This window comes from Mesoplodon bidens (genome assembly GCF_964165515.1).
Source record: "Mesoplodon bidens genome assembly, chromosome: 3".
NCBI lineage: Eukaryota > Metazoa > Chordata > Mammalia > Artiodactyla > Ziphiidae > Mesoplodon > Mesoplodon bidens.
In genome coordinates, this window is record NC_138178.1 from 139830189 (window position 1) to 139848687 (window position 18499).

Sequence of the window (18499 nt, forward strand, 5' to 3'; positions counted from 1 at the left end):
TACAATCTCCACATCAGTAGTGATTTTAATGCCACAATTTGTATTAGAGAAAGCATTATTCACAAAAGACAAGTTAAGACTGAATTAAATCACAGTGATTAATTTGCTTGTGGGTTAAAGCTGAATTCAAAATATCTATAAAACTAAGTATGTGGAGGCGACAGAATGAAATCTCAGTAATTGGGGCGAACGTTTTCTCTAATTAGCTGAAATGCATCATTAAATTCTATTGTACCAGCAGCTGAAAAAAAATGGCTGTTTCAGAACTAACAAGAGAAGCGTTAGAACAAAGACATTTCATTTCACACATTATGTTTCGATCTTTTTCAGTACATACTCAAAGTTAAATTTGATAACAACCGCCATTGATAAAATATTCGAAAGAAACAATCAACAAAATGTAAGATAAGAAACATATAGGAAGACAAATATTTCACTTATTGAAGAACAGCAAGTCTAATAGAGATCTCTAATATCAAATATGGTATAACTGTTAAAAATCGGATGCTGTTTACTGAAGCTATCCTCAAGTAAATCCACACTTCTAAGATTATGACTACAATTACAGGATTTATGTGATTACTGTCATCGAACTTTCATTTTCTTTTTTCTACCCTTGTATTTTAACAGGCTCAACCAATGTCATTCTTATTATCAAAAGTAAAGATGAATATAAAATAGTTAGATACACAGATGGATGGATGGATGAGATAAATAAGATAAAAAAGAGATAGAGATGAGAGATAAGAGAGAGACAGAAGATAGAAAGCTTTATTATGAAAGCCATATAAGCTCATTGGCTGCTGTGCTGAGAATAACCTACACAGGGAAGGGGTGGATGCACAGACCAATCACTTGGCTATAGAATAACCCAGGTAGGACATGATGGTGAATTGAACCAGCTGATTACAATGGAGGTGGTGAGAAATGGAGGTGGAGCCAATAGGATTTGGGGGAAGTTTCAATGTGGAAGCTTTGTTCTAAGCAACTGATGTGTGGAGTTTCCATTAACTGCATTGAGGAAGAATGTAAGTAGAGCAGGTTTATGGGAGATGATTAGGAGTTCAGTTCTGGACAACTTCATTGGATATGAGTAGGCAGTTGAATAGGAGAATCTGTGGTTCAGGGAGTAGGTCCAGGATGAGTATGTATACTAGGGTGGTGTTAGCATATATTATTACAGTCATGAGATTGTATGATATCACTGAAGGAGAGATTCTAGACAGAAAAGGGAAGAGGCATAAGGACTGAAGTCTAGATATCCCTAAATTTAGGATATTATCTTGGTAAAACTGTTTTCAAGAAGCACCCTACCAAGTTACACACAGAGCAGAATAATATGATAGTGTCAGTCACTACAGCCTTTGCTAAGATTAGGCATTATATTTGACAGTCTCTTGTTCTTTCAATATTTATTCATTACAAGTAAAAATAAGACTTTTTGTATGTTTATTAGTAATTTGTACTTTTGTCTTCTATAAATTATCTATGCGTTCAGCTCCTTTTCCCTATGTATTCTAATTCATCTTATTGATCTGTAAAATCACTTTACATATTAAGGTAATTAACCTTTCACCTGTGATATTTGTTGCAGTTGCTTTATCTCATTTTTGTTTCCATAGCTTTTGGTGTGAGAGGTTTTACATATTCTAGCCAAATTTATTCATCACTTAATTTTGTATGTACTCCATTGCATTAATACATACAAAGACTTTCATATGTGCCATGGTTCTTTAAATCTGCTCTTCCTACTGGTCAAACACTACTCTAAAGATTTCCCATTAGTTAGGAGGCACATCCATGATTTTGTCTTATCCAAAAGTTAATTCATTTTAATATTTTTACTTATTTCTTTAAAAATCTTTTTATGTGAATTAAAATTTTATTTCACCTTTAACATTAACCTCCTCATTTTTTTTCCTATTATTCCCTTGTCCATGGGTATTCTACCAATCAGAAGTACATATCTGTGACAACAAATGATGAGCAACAAACAACCCAAAAAAATGTCACTAATAAGAACTACATGGTGGGTGCACTTCCGTAAACACCCAATGCCAGTATATTACACCGTAACTGCATCATGTTGAGCAGGTACTAGAGGGGAAGCTTGTGAGAATCTATTGGCTCCATTCCCGAACTAACTTAGAATCTGGGAACTTAGAGAAGGGAACTAAAAAATCTGCCATGTACCAGATCTGTGGCATAGGCTCTGGGTCAGGTACTTTTCTAATGTAAAGGGCTATTATTCCATCCGTTTACTGATGTTATCTGTCAACTATCATGAGACCCCACTGAATTTTCTGGAAAGAAAATCTTCTGACTGAGATAGTGATTGACAAGGTAAATGGTTGCATCTTGAGCTCAGTTTCATTGAATGTGGACCTCAGAGAACATCCTGCTTCTAGCGATTTAAACACTCACTCTCACGTGCACCCCTGAGGAAGATCCTGTTCCTTCTTTGGATTCCCTCCCTACTAACCTTATATCAGTTCAGGTACCCATTAATCAAATTCCACAGGTATGCAGTTTGTCCTTTTCCCCCTCTGTGGCCACACATTCCACTTTAAGGGGCCATTTAACTGCATCTTGTAAAATGTCAAAAGAAGAGCAAATCTCACCCTCTTTCATAACTCTTCCACATAGCTAGCCTCCAGTATCTCACTTGCACTCTCTCTGAAGGCTTCCCTCCCTCAGCTCTTACCCTTTAGTCTGTTCCTTTCATCTCCCCTCAATCCTCTGCTCCTAACACCTGCTCCGGCTTACAACTTCCTACTTGTTTCATGAAATTCCCCTAACTAAACATCTACTTTGTTCATTGGCTCTTTCACTTTGACACTGAAAAGTGCTTGTTGAGCAGGTCTGAAAGAAAAACTACAAGTCAACCTCATATGATTAAAAAAAACAAAATTTGTGGGAAGTGGCAAGGAAGGTTATGTGCTATCTGATTATCATATGTCAAAAATCAGTACCTAAAAATAAAGCCTTCGCTGATACTTATAAAGTGAAATAGCTTAAGATCAGTTTTCTCTAGAAGTCTTATGTGCAAGCCCTACTTGTCATTCCCTATATTGGATGTGAATCAGCTGGGTGTAGGAAGTGAGAATTTATTTGATTTTGTTTATCATGAGGAGGAATTTGGTTTCTTCTTTGCCCCTAATATGAGTTAGATGGGAACAATTTAAAGAGGTTCCATGAAAAGACAAGCAAGAAATTAGATATGACAGGTGGATTGCAAGGGTCATATCCATTTCATAGATTTGCATAGGGAAAAAGGGAAAACAAAGAACTATAAGTTCCATTATAGAACATGTGATAGAGAGAAGAGAAATTTAAGTAGAGGGTAGAATAGAAGACATATAATCTTTTAGTTATAAGCAAGGAAGTTTCTTTCTTAATTTTAAATGGGCAAAATGTCAAAAGAGAAATCAAGAATAAAATCTAGCAAAAGAAATGGCAGCACAGTTAGCATTTTAGAGGAATGTGACAAATTACCCTGAGTGGTAATGAGAATGTTTTGAGGAAATGAAATAATTAGCTGTTTTCAGGAACCACAATTCCTAAATTGAGTTTGATGACTAATACTAATTGATGATTAATGGTTGAACATTTTCCACCTTCCAAGCACTAAATAATATGATTGACTGATATGTCACTTATGAAACACAGAGTAACATTTATAAAGCAATTATACAAGTAATATGTGAGTGGGAAAGCTATGGGCATCTAAAGATCCTATTGAAATAGAAAATTAATAACAAGAACAATAATAATAACCCATACCTTTTCTGTGTCAATGCCTTTTGACATAGACCATGTTGAGACAATATAATCCATGACTCGTTCACTAAGGCCTTTGGGGACCTGATAGAGTTTCAGAAAGTCCCGTACATTATTCAGCATCTCATGGTACCGGTTGGTGTTGGCATACATTTGCTGGAAAATTGTGGTAACATTTCCAAAAATAGTTGCATAAAGAAGAGCTGAAAGAGAAGAAATGATGAAAATAAATCAACTATCCCAAGTGAAAAAAAATGATGTGAATATTGGTGAAATTAATGAATCACTTGACAGAGATGCCTTTATAAACTTTTCGGCATATGCATGGTAACCCCTGAGCACAGTGCCCAGAATTTGGTGTTCACTCAATAAGTGTTATCTTTAGTATGATAAGCATGATTTTATGAGTGAGCACTACTCTAGTCATTGTGGTAAAACATGAAAGTGGTTGATAGATTTCATGAAGAATTAGATGATCCAAGGTTATGATTTGCCTAAGACATTCTTAGCCTTATGACTAAGGTTATCCTCCAACCCTGTCCTCCTGAATGAAGCCCAATCAATTTAAATTTTCGAGAGGTTGATGATCCAGTTTAGAAATGTATGCTCTTTCTCACTGCTTGCTTCGTCCAGCTTTTGGATTACTTCCCTGCTTATCAATATTTTTGACAGAACATCAGAAATATAGGGAGGGAAGACAAATCAAAGTGTTCTATTTCTAGAAGATTCTAGAGAGAAATAGGGTTGGAATTAACAGTTAAAATGAAACTTTGGGAGTGTCTGAAAATTCTAGTTATTAAATTTATGTCAGTAACCCAGTATCATAAGACTTTTTAATTTCATTATTTTAATTAAGAATAAAGTCAATTTGCAAACCATTGTTATTCATCTACAGTGGCTAGGAAAGGAATAGGGGTTTTTAATGCCCCTGACTGCTACTCCCTCCCTCAACCCATAATTTACCAACTCTTCTCTCTCCAGATCTGGTCAGGTTACTAATGTTGACCTGATCTTGAAAACGCTTTTAAAAGCAATTGAGTTCAGCCCCAGATCAACACACCTTCAATCACACACCATTCCCAGCCTATCTTGTCCCTTTGATTTTACTCCTTTAACAGTAAGCTCTTTTGAAAAGAGGGCAATATTTTATTCCCCTTAATATTCAGTAAACACAATGTTTAGTAACCCCATTCATTCCATAAGCATTTCACAAATAAATGGAATATCAGACAGTGATCACTTCCATTCTTGTTCCTCTAAGCATTTGAAAAATTACTCGTCTAAACAAAAGTATGGACTTTTATTTCACAGTTTCATCAACCAAATCCCACTTGATGGAATTAGTATAACAACAAGCCAGTGAAGCAACTTAAGATCTTCAATCTATTTTCAGAAAATCATTTGTTTTTTAGGTAACAGTTGCTCTTTGAGTACAACAAATTATAAATTCACAATAGGAAGCTATGATTTTACAAGCATTTACTCAGTTTTTTTTTGCCTGTTTTGTTTTGTTTTGAGGTTTTTTGGCTATTATTTGGGGATTTTGATGCCTGTGAAGAACAATTTTTAAGATAGATGATATTTTGTTAGATAGAACTGAGTAGGAAGAATATACTGCTGACATTTCCCATCTGGGTCTTTAAATCTTTGTTTATATTTAAAAACAACAAAAAAATAGAGGTAATCACAGACTTAACATTCTATTCCATCATTGTTGGCATTAAGAAAGACGAACACAGAAATAATGTGAACAAATTAATGGTAGAAGAATCATGCAACAAATAGAATTTTGCATTTCCTGAAAAGAGACATAAAGAGGATTTATGTTTTTAAAATAATGAGCTTTTTAGAGGTTAATGAAATAACGCTACAATCATGTTTTTGAATAGTCTCCAGCTATTTTAAGTTGTCAGTAAATATCACAGAACTATTATTTTGACATGTTCAACTCATTTGGCTCCCTAAGATGCCTGTAATATGCTATATTTGCCAAAGTGTCTTACTACTGCCTTTTAGCTTAACAAATTACCACACATTTCATCTTTGGGGGTACATTAAATATGCACACATTCTAGTCATATGAAAAGCTTAAGTACTAAAATATGAATAAAACTGCCAATGTGGGCTTCCCTGGTGGCACAGTGGTTGAGAGTCCGCCTGCCAATGCAGGGGACACGGGTTCGTGCCTCGGTCCGGGAGGATCCCACATGCCGTGGACCGGCTGGGCCCGTGGGCCATGGCCGCTGAGCCTGCGCATCCGGAGCCTGTGCTCCGCAACGGGAGAGGCCACAACAGTGAGAGGCCCGCGTACCACAAAAAAAAAAAAAAAAAAAAAAAAAAACCCTGTCAATGTATTTAACGTTTTCAGCATTAATAAATGAAGAATACAATCAACATCCCATTAAGTTTGGTATATTACAAGGATATTTTCTGCCTCCAACTTTCATGTGAATGTGGCGTCCTGCACTGGGTAGGACTAATCAAGGTCACAATTTAAGGTAAGACATTCAATTATATATATAATTATATGTATGTAAGTATATATACATATATGTAACATACACATAATTATATATACATATATAGCATATACATAATTATATATATAATTTTTTACCTTGAAATGTTAAAAAAAATTATGCAGAAAGTTCATATACCCACATGTACCCACATGTAGCTCTCTCAATTATGACATCTTACAGAACTATAGTAATTTATAAAAACCAGGCAATTGACAATGGCACAATACAATTAACCAGACTATAGACATTATATTTCAGCATTTTTTTACATGCAGTCATTTTTTTGGTGTACAGCTTTATAAAATTTTATCACATGTACAGATCCATGTAATATATGTATATTTTATTTTATTTTATTTTATTTTATTTTATTTTTTATTTTTTTTTTTGCGGTAGGCGGGCCTCTCACTGTTGTGGCCTCTTCCCTTGCAGAGCACAGGCTCCGGACGCGCAGGCTCAGCAGCCATGGCTCACAGGCCCAGCCGCTCCGCGGCATGTGGGATCTTCCCAGACCGGGGCGCGAACCCGTGTCCCCTGCATCGGCAGGCGGACTCTCAACCACTGCGCCACCAGGGAAGCCCTATATGTATATTTTAAAGAAGAGAAACCACTTCTTCCTTAAAAATATTTCCCATATTTAGGACTAGTACACATTTCATAAAATATAGTGACAGCAAGTATGATATTCCATAGTAAGCAAAAATACTGCTTCCCACCACAGTCTGTGTTCCCAGGATAAATGGGTACATCTTTAATGAGAGTGACCCTGGGACATGACACACGATAATGAAAGAAATTGATCTTAGTAGAAACTAGCTCTATGCTGCTAACTCCCAAAGTAAAACCTATCCCCTGAAGTACAGAGACACAAGCCTTCTTGAATGTCTCACTGCCATTCAAATCTAACAAGTCCAAAAGAGAACTCTTATTTTACACCACCTTCTCTTCAACAACCAAATGCACTTTTCATCTCATTAAATTGTAAAGCCACACCCAGTTGCTCAGACCAAAACTAAAGCATCATTCTTCAATTCATTCTTTGATTCATCTCCTACATCTACTCTATCAACAATTCCTATTGGCTCTCCCTTCAAAATAGAGCCTCAGTACAATCCCTTCCCACTACCTCTACCAGCATTCTTGCATCCTTTAAGAGTATATGTTTTTCCACTTACTAGCTATCTGTCTTTGGGCCAGTTACTAAATCTCTCTAGGATTCTATTATTTCCTCTCTTACAACTGTACAGTTACTTTAGAATCTTTACAAAGGAGTTGTGCTAAATGATATAACATATAAATCAGTTTTTAAAAAGTCCAGTAGGTAGTAAGTATCAATGAAATATTATGTATGTGTCATCGTTGTCGTCAACATCATCATCATCATCATCATGGAAATAGCTCCCAAACAATTAATTTTTCACTCAGCAGAAAGAATATCCCCTTCCTTCAATACAACTCTCTACCACCTTACTATACCTGTGTTCTTAATCTTATTTATCACTACTTTAATTTACATTACACATTTATTTATTTGCTTGTTGATATCTACCTTCCCTATTAGAAATGCAAAATCTGTAAGTACAGGCCTGGGCCTTGTCCATTTTGCTCACTGCTGTACTTCCAGAATACAGACCAGTTCCTGGAACATAATAAGCATTCAGATATTTTTTCCTGTAAGTTCACACACTAAAAACCTAGGAAACATTTTTTCAGAAACATCCTTTTTTTCAAGTCAAACTTCACTACTGGCGATACAAAAACATAGAAGGAACACATACTATTAATGCACGTGAGAGAATAAAATATTTAGAAGCTAAGGTGACACATACCTTGGCCATGTTAAGATAATAAATAAATTAAGAAGGCCTATTGTCATTCATCAAACATGAATGCTCATGCTTGGCCTGGCAAGTTTTACAGAGTACTATTATAGAATTTTACCCTTTAAATGGGATGCCATAGATGTAATTTGCCTACTTTACTAGGAATAATTAGAATAATCTGTTAAAATTTGATAAGCCTTTTATATGCTCTCCTGTAGCCTTTTAAGCTTAAGACAACTTAAGACAAGCTAATTTTATAAGCTTATCACATTTAATGAATTGGTAATTCTGGCATATACACTAGTAAATGTCTTATCTAAAAAGTCTTATATTTTTCTTACTCACCACAAGGGGATTATTTTAAAGATAATTATGTTAGATTAAAGATGGCTACAAGTTCTCTGACACCCCTTCCATTGACAGGCAGGGTCTATATTCCTTTCCCTTGAATCTAGGCATACTCTATAACTATTTTACTAATAGACTACAGTAACTATAATCATATGCCAATATCTGGGTCCAAGCCTTAAGAAACTAGAAACTTCCAATTCCTCACTGTTAGAACACCTGCTCTTAGAATCTATCTTCTGTGTTGTGAGGAAGCCCATTCTTCTAGAAAGTTCCACATGGAGAAGAATTAAGGCCTCTGGTCAATAGCCTTGGCTGAGCTCCCAGCTAAGCACTGGCCTTAGGCTGAACAATTTAAAATATTGATATAAGAAGACATTTCTGGTAACACTTAAGGCTGTGCAGGTGGTTCAACCATCACTTCCCTTTCTATTGATATTCATATTTAATAAGGATAGTTAAGATAGGAAGGGAAATGTCCTATCAATCTATGATTGTATGTGCAGCACACAGCTTGACAACATCAGCTTACCAGCCATGTATGTGGCTGAGCCAACTAAGAAGTGAATTTTTCAGACCCATTCAAGCCATCCCAGCTGATAACACGTGGACCAGAAAGTCATGCCTTCCTGGACCTGCATAAGTTACAGATTCATGAGTGAAATAAATGGCTGTTCTTGTTTTAAGCCATTAATTTTGACTAGTTATGCAACTTTAATATTCTAATAAGTAGTTTTATTAATAGCCTAATAAAACAGACTGATTCTCAACTGATTAGAAAACCTGGGAAAGGAGGGTAGCGAGCTCCTTACGATGCACATCAGAGCCTAACAGCATATTTTAGAATGTTTTTTTAACATTTAATACATTTTAGTACTTAAAAACACCTATTATTTTCATAATGTATATATTAAAGTCATGAATGAATGTTTAATGTTCTCAAAAAGAGACAAAGGTTAAAAGACTGAATAATGCCATATAGCCAATCACAGATTTCACTATTCATTCATGTATCATTTAATTCAGTAGATATTTATTGAACACTTATTACATGCAGCCACTACAATAGTCACTAAGGATTCAACATGATCCCTGCTCTCAAATAGTATTCACTACTTCCTATAGAAAGGTATTAATCTTTATTTTTTATCAGGGCCCTTAATTTTATTTATTTATTTATTTAAAAATTTTTTATTGGAGTATAGTTGATTTACAATGTTGTGTTAGTTTCAGGTGTACAGCAAAGTGAATCAGTTATACATATAATTATATCCACTCTTTTTTAGATTCTTTTCCCATATAAGCCATTACAGAGTATTGAGTAGAGTTCCCTGTGCTATACAGTAGGTCCTTATTTGTTATCTATTTAATATATAGTAGTGTGTATATGTCAATCCCAATCTCCCAATTTATCCCTCCCTCCCATTACCCCCAGTAACCATAAATTTGTTTTCTACATCTGTAACTCTATTTCTGTTTTGTAGATAATTTGTACACTTTTTTTGATTCCACATATAAGCAATATCATATGATATTTGTCTTTCTCTGTCTGACTTATTTCACTCAGTACGAAAACCTCTAGGTCCATCCATGTTGCTGCAAATGGCATTATTCTTTAATTCTCCCAACTCACATGCTTTGGAAGGAGGCTAATGATCATTTCCTTTCCATAGTTTACAAAAATTCACAAATAAACTTATAGCCATTCCAAGTATATAAACTAAATATAGTTTATTTCTCAGGGTTAAACAATTTGCAGAGTCAAACAAAATCTATGTTTAGCTAATTAATTGTAACTCTGCCTCCAATCTTATGAGTTGCTCAGGATAACAGATCAGATGATGATATCCAGTTCTCTGAATAAACTGTGTTCTCCAGTCACTTCATTTTGTTTGCTCCTTAGGTCAAGCTGCAGCTATTCATCTTCTTATTAATGATTTATATTTTTTAGACTTTTTGTGCCTGTTCAAGTTGACATCCAACATTTACTTTTCCTAATTATCTTTCTTTTATAAATCTTGGCAAGTAATAATTGGCCTTAGACTAAGCAATTTAAAATATTGATATGAGAATGCATTTCTGGTAACCATTAAAGCCACATAGGTGGTTCATCCATCATTTCCATTTCTATTGCTATTCACTAAAGTCCACCTTTAATAATGATATTTAAGACATGGAAGGAGAATATTCCACCAATGTATGATTTTATATGTATCACACAGCCTGCTAAAATACTTGAAATCACTCCAGTTGGCCAAGTGAAGAAGCTGATCATCAGATCTCCAATTTCGAAGTTTTATTCTCCTTCCAGCTGTCTCATAATGGCTCCTGGTTTCCCTGGATGCTCTTTTGCAATTACCCATATATGTAAGCTGCCTCTAGGCATCCACTTATGAAACAGATATCTTCTCTTTCCCAGTCTTCACTTAATCCATGCCCCATTTCATCTAGTACCTGAACCATGCCAACTATTTTGTTAGAAATTAATCTCATTAATTACTTTATATTAAGTGTTAAATACTGAAAACTATTTAATACAATATCCCTCTTAGGGACGTTAGAATTTTGAAGGAGGAATTCCACATAATACAATGAGTTGACTGAATCATTACTTGAATTAACCCTCAACTAGTAAGATAAGTTGATATACAGAAGGGACCATTTTTTAAATTTATCAAAATTATAGCATAGTATTGGACACATTTCAACAGTTTACAGCTAATCCCATGATTATCATAAAAACTGACTACATCAAAATAGTTTCAATAATTATATGGCAATGACTATTATTTTTTATTGAAGTGTAGTTTATTTACAATACTATATTTGTTTCAGGTGTACAGCATAGTGATTTAGTATTTTTATAGATTATACTCCATTAAAAGTTATTACAAAATAATGGCTATAATTCCCTGTGCTGTATAATACTTTCCTATTTTATACATAGTAGTTTGTATCTCATAATCCTGTAACCCTAACATGTCCCTCTCCCCTACCCACTCCCCAGTGGTAACCACTGGTTTGGTTTGTATATCTGTAAATCTGTTTCTATTTTGCTCTATACATTCCTTTTATTTTTTAGATTCTACATACAAGTGATACGAAATAGTACTTGTCTTTTTCTGTCTGACATATTTTATGAAGCATAATATTCTCTAGGTCCATCAATGTTGCTTAAATTGGCAGAATTTCATTCTTTTTTATGGCTGAATAATATTCCATTGTATATATACACCATGTATTTTTTATCCATTCATCTGTTGATGGACACTTGGGTTGCTTCCATACCATGGCAATTGTAAAATAATGCTGCTATGAACATTGGGGTGCATGTATCTTTTCAAATTAGCATTTTTGTTTTTTTCCAGGTACTCAGGAGTGGGATTGCTGGATCATGTGGTAGTTTTATTTTTAGTTTTTTGGGGAACCTCCACACTGTTTTTGAGAGTGGGTATACCAATTTACTTTCCTACAAGTGTACAAGGGCTCCCTTTTCTCTACAACCTCACCAACATCTGTTATTTGTAGACTTTCTTATGATGGCCATTCTGACTGATGGAAGGTGATATCTCACTTTGGTTTTGATTTGCATTTCTCTAATAATTAGTGATGCACATATTTCCATGTGCCTGTTAGCCATCTGTATGTTTTCTTTGGAAAAATTTCTGTTCAGGCCTTTTACCAATTTTTGATTGACTTGTTTTTTTTTTTGATATTGAGCTGTATGAGCTGTTTATATATTTTTGATATTAACCCCTTGCCAGTCATATCATTTGCAAATATTTTCTCCCATTAAGTGGGTTATCTTTTCATTTTGTCAATGGTATCTTTTGCTGTGTAAAAGCTTTTAACTTTAATTAGGTCTCATTTATTTTTGCTTCTGTTTCCTTTGCCTTAGGAGACAGATCCAAAAAAATATTATGTCCAAGAGTGTTCTGCCTATTTTTTTCTAGGAGTTTTATGGTTTTGAGTCCTACATTTAGGTCTTTAGTCCATTTTTTAGTTTATTTTTGTATACAGCATGAGGAAATGTTCTAATCTCATTCTTTTACATGTAGCTGTCCAGTTTTCCTAGCACCACTTGCTGAAGAGACTGTCTTTTCTCCATTGTATATTCTTGCCTCCTTTGTCAAAGATTAATTTACCATAGGTGTATGGGTTAATTTCCATTCCATTGAACTATGTGTCTGTTTTTGTGGCAGAACCATACTGTTTTGATTACTGTAGTTTTGTAATAGAGTCTGAAGTCAGGGAGGGTGATACTTATAGCTTTGTTCTTGTTTCTCAATATTGCTTTGGCAATTCAGGATCTTTTGTGGCTCCATATTAATTTTAGGATTATTTGTTCTAGTTCTCTGAAAAATATCATGGGTATTTTAATACGGATTACATTAAATCCATAGATTGCTTTGAGTAGTATGGCCATTTTAACAGTATTAATTCTTTGAATCCAAGAGCATGGGATATCTTTCCATTTATTTGATCATCTTCAATTTCCTTCATCAATGTTTTATTGTTTTCAGAGTATAGGTCTTTCACCATCTTGGTTAAGTTTATTCCTAGGTATTTTATTCTTTTTGATATGATCTTAAATGGGATAACTTTCTCTTTCTGATAGTTCTTTATTGGTGTATAGAAAAGCAACAGATTTCTGCATATTAATCCTGTATCTTGCAACTTTACTGAATTCATTTATTAGTTGTATTTTTCAGGGTATTTATATATATTCTTATATTATATCTTTTTTATTAAAAAAACCCTTTAAAACACAAGGAAACAACAATGGTGAGATTCAGATACTGCAGTGGTTCAATGATTTGATTCAGAGATTTTATTTTGCCCTTCAAATTATAAAATGCAAATAACAGATCACTCTACCTAGCTGTAAGTCTACTTTTATCAGTTACAGAAAAGAAAAAAGGGGAAAAAAAGAGAAAATATAGTAAGTACAGAATGGATTCACTATGTTGAAAAATGGAATTTCTTTTACTTACAGCTGTTCTCTGTTTATTTTGTACTAGAGAGACATTTTCAATGTTTTCCAGTAATTTTCATAAATGCTTTTCATTAATGATACCTGCAAGCCACTTCTCTAATCTTTAGCACCAGAATATGAAAAGAAGCAATAAACAGAGGATAACATTAGATCACTTACTCTTTCTATATATCTATAAAGGGGTTATTACTATTATACTTATATTAATATGGGAACACTAAATACAAAATTGTAATAGTATTAAATACAAAATTGAAATATCTCTTTACCAAATCACAAGTATTATTGATCCAAGACACAAAGAGTAAAGTGGCACTGCCAACAACCTAAATAAACTGTTGAGGTCCCTAAGAACAGTATCTGTGGAATAGCCAAGAGCTTCTCGTGTATTCTGAAAAATAGTGTCATAACCTGTCTTCTTGCTGAACCTCCAAATAATTTATTCTTGCTTCCAAATCTTTGTTCATTCAGTTCCTTTGTGATGGATCTCAAAATATGACCATATATTTTTCCTATCTTGGTATGCACATCTCTTTGCAATGAAACTTTATTGCTCCTCCCACCAAAGGGTGGAATCTACTTCCTTTAATCTGTGCTGGCTTTATGACTTCCAGTAGAATAAGGCAGAGATGATATTATGCAATTTCCAGAGACATTAAGGGACTTAATTGTTTTGCTTTTGCTTTCTTGGAATGCTGTCTTGAGACCATCATTCATGAGGAAGCCTGGAATATACTGACAGCAAGATAGCAAGGATGGAGAGGTACAGTTATCCAGTGGTCCCGGCTGAACCTTGTCCCTAGCCAAGGTGCCAACTATATGTAGCTACCTGAGGGAAATGAACTGAAGAACTAATTATCCAGTCAACCAATAGAGTCATGAAAAATAATGAATCATTGTGGTTTGAAGTCACTCCGTCTTGGAGTCATTTCTTACACAGCAATAGATAACTGATACAAAGCCTTCTCCCTTTTCCTTCATCCTTCCTAAATCCCAGGTACTCTTTGGGCTTATTATTTCCTTTATAAAACCTTCTCTGATTATCCTAGGTAAAGGAATTTCTCCTATTCTTCTACAGAACCTATCAATACCTCATTCCTTAAAAGAGTAATTATATGCCTTGGTTTATATTTTTATATTCCGCTATATGTGTTAACATATCATGCTATAAACATAATGAAGTTCTTGAAAGCAATTACCTTTTAAACTCCTTTGTATCTGTCTATTGACAACATAGTTCCAAACACCTAACTTTTGAACAAATGAAAAATAGAAGTTGAATTAACTTTAAAGCAAAGCAAACAGCAAGTACATAAGAACCATCCCAGGTCAAATCTGACTGAGAATATCATTAAAGTATTCTGATTTGCCAGTCTGAAGAGATGGAAGGCAAAAAACAAAACAGCTGTTAAGAGGTATAAATCACAAAAGTTACTGCTACAGTGAAAATTATTTGCCAATATTCTAATACCAAGAATATTAGAACCTGGGGACATAAGTTACTGGAACTTAGTAGTTTATGAAAAATAAATACATTTTAAGTCATAGTATAATATTGTAGATAAAGATATCATCAGAAATTAATCAAGAAAATATCCCTATACTAAGTATGGGTTAGAAGTTTCAATGGATATAGTTTAGACAAATTATTCCATTTCTTGGAAGTTATACTATGACATTATAAAATGAGCACACAAAAATGATCACTGAAGTGTTGTTTATAATATGTGAAAAAAGTAAAATGTTCAAAAATAAATATTAGGTGATACAAATGATGGCACAGCAATAAAACTGAAAAATAGGAAGCCATTAAGATTATGATGGGGATTTCTGGGGATCTATCTGAAAAAAATTAAAAGCACATTTTATTATAAAAAGTTTTCTTAATTTCATTCTTTGTAATATTATATCTGTGAATATGTGTGTGGAGGGTTGATTTATGGGTATACATAAGAAAGTGACTAGAAGGATGTTTATAAAATGTTAACAGTTCTTATATTTAGGCAATAGGATTTGCGGTGATTTTGATGTTCTTTAAACTTCGGCATTACTTATTTTTATATTTGTAATAAGCATAAAGAAGTGTCAAAATTTGCAAAAAGAGTAAGTTACTTGTATTTCTTAAAATGGTAGAAGCCATAAATCTTTTTAGAGAGCAATTAGATTAATTCCCAGGTGACATATACATAAAAGATCAAGAAACCTGAGATGCTAATGGTGATAGCAAACCTTTACTTAGTACTTGTTATGAGCTTTATGTACATTATCTCACGAAATTCATACAATCACCCTAAGTTACTATTTTATCCTCATTGTAAAATATAAGGAACACATTCAGGAAATTAATCTGCCCAGAATCAGATCAGAGCTTCGGTCTCAACAACTACACAACCTAACACCCTTATCAGCTTTAAGATTAATGTTGCAAATAATAATTATTCTACCCCACAGCAGACTTCTGTAGCCAATATTAATTGCTTACTAATCATAGATCTGACCAAAAGTTCTTAAGTGTAAACATCAGATCTCAAATAATTAAGAACCCGCAAGGGCTAGAATATAGACCAAGTAGAAACAGCATGCACCCCTTAAATGATAAGTACCAAGAGATATTCTGGGCCCATCACTAAACTAGGATATGGTTGAATACAGGCAAAAGCCCTTAAATCTGCTATGGTTGCAACATTACTCAAATAGTATTTAATGCAGTAGAAAAGAAAATTTACTGAGTAATATCTCTGTAACATAAAAGGAAATTTTTAGTTTACTCTGCTTATGCTTATTCACTGTGATACACTATTAAACATTATGATACACATCAACATTACTCAGGAATTAATGTTTATTTTGAGAGAATTAAAAATTCAAGAAAATTGGATACATACTTAGTAATGGAATTTCTAATTTGTGAATCTTAGAAGGCAAAATACCCAGGGAACATGAGTAATACAAATCTAACATTTATAATCTGCTCATAATCATCCTCAAATTACATATATTCTTACATCTATAAGCTCCCCATCATCCTGATGATGATGATGGGGAGATTAAATTGTATATTCAGTTGTATCAAATTGTATATTCTTAAGTCAGTGCTGCATCCATTGGCACTCCATCACAATATAGTTTAGGTGCTCTGTCATCAATTTTTAATGATGTAACAACCTTCATAAGGCCCCTCCTTCCATTTTCTCAAATATTACGGTCAGCCCACTGAACTCAGGAACAAATAAATGTCTTTTATCAGCAGCCTTTGAACACCTTCTTTAAAGCACTGGGCAGAGTAAATTGCCCAGGTCCAGGGGTCTGTGTGCTTGTTGCTATTCTCCTGCTTCCTTCTAATTTGGAAACCACACTAAACATCAAGTTTCCAAACCAGATAAAGCGGATTTTTGGGTTGTGGAATACAGGTTTCATTTTGGAGCTGGAAAAGGAGATGAGATATGGTAAATTTCATTCTGTGAGCATCTCCTCAATGCATATAACCTATAAACCCTTTACATAGTGGAAATGAAAACAAAGTTACATCTTTTCAAAGGTGAAACTCTGAACAGTTCTGCCTGGCAGACATTTTGGTCAAGAGCACCACTGATCTTCTCAGCTCCATTGTTGGCTCCAATCTCTACATGACCCATTTATAAAATCACTTACCAAAGAGTTTTTCATTCTGCCTTCAGAATAGCTCAAACTCACAGTCTCCTTCCTATTAAGGTCCCAGAATCTGGTCTTTTCATCCTATGGATAGGTTACCACAAAAGCTTCCTAACTGTTCTATCTCCAGTCTCTGTAACAATACAGTCGGCACATGGCCACCTGGAAAAATTTCCTAAAATACTAAAATGCTGAGATTTTATTTTTCTCCTTAAAAATGTTTAATGTAGGGCTTCCCTGGTGGTGCAGTGGTTGAGAGTCCGCCTGCCGATGTGGGGGACACGGGTTCGTGCCCCGGTCCAGGAAGATACCACATGCCGCGGAGCGGCTGGACCCGTGAGCCATGGCCACTGAGCCTGTGCGTCCAGAGCCTGTGCTCTGCAACGGGAGAGGCCACAACAGTGAGAGGCCCATGTACCGCAAAAAAAAAAAAAGTTTAATGTATACACATAGCCTTTAAGGTAAAGGCACTCTGAGAGAACCTATGGGATCTATACAATGGGGAAAAGTTTCTATCTGCCAGACTCAGTACTTTGTATTTCTTCCATAAGCTAATTTATCACATCCCTACCTACAGTGAGCTATGAAAGAAGAAACCACATCCTTAACTTCTTTTCCAACCAAGTCAGAGTTTTGCCCAGTGAATGAATTTTCAAAAGTTAATTTCATTTGGCTATAAATAAAGGGGTGGGAGGCTGGATTTTTCTGACTATGTATCTCTCTAGCTGCCTGTATGGTACCTGAATGATCTTACTACCTATTAAAATTTCATGTAATGCATAGCAAACAATTCATCAAAGGATAGGCAATATATCCTTAAATAAATTTATTCTTTAAGCTCTTTAATGCAGAGCGAGTATCATCTACTTCCTTCATAATCCCTAAGAATAATTAGAATGTTCTTCAACAAAGTGGGTTACTGACAAAAGTGGCGAACTAACATGAAAAAATTACAGCAGCTAAACTAGACTCTGTCCCTTATGGTGAAATGGCATAATTAATTTGTGTCTGTATAGAAGACATCAAATTGTATACACATGATCAAAACTTCTAAGAAGGTGTTTTAGCTATTTTATAATTATATTTAGGCCTTTTTTGCACTGGCCAATAATCAGAGTATGCATCAACATATCAAGCATACATTTATTAAGTGCTTACTGCATGTAAACAATGCAAAGCATTATGGGAGATATACGGATATACAATTCTATACACATATTTTTATTTTTTAACTAATACTTGAAGCAATTTGATTGTAAAAATCTATGCTCAATAATGATTATGAATTTTTTCATGTTTCTTAAAAATCTTCTAAACAATGCATCAGAAATCTGATATTAACACTGTAAGAAGCCCGATCATTAAATAACAATACATTT

At 34.4% G+C, this 18499-nt stretch overlaps 1 protein-coding gene across 1 annotated transcript in view; it reads right to left on the minus strand.

The window, feature by feature from the left end:
* KCNH5 (potassium voltage-gated channel subfamily H member 5) overlaps nt 1–18499 on the minus strand; it is a gene marked incomplete at both ends in the record, with an annotated part of 359387 nt that overhangs the window by 108626 nt on the left and 232262 nt on the right. Inside the window, one exon of the mRNA XM_081228128.1 lies at nt 3784–3983. Within this exon, the coding sequence (XP_081084254.1) occupies nt 3784–3983 (200 nt within the window). The remainder of the gene's footprint in view (nt 1–3783; nt 3984–18499) is intronic.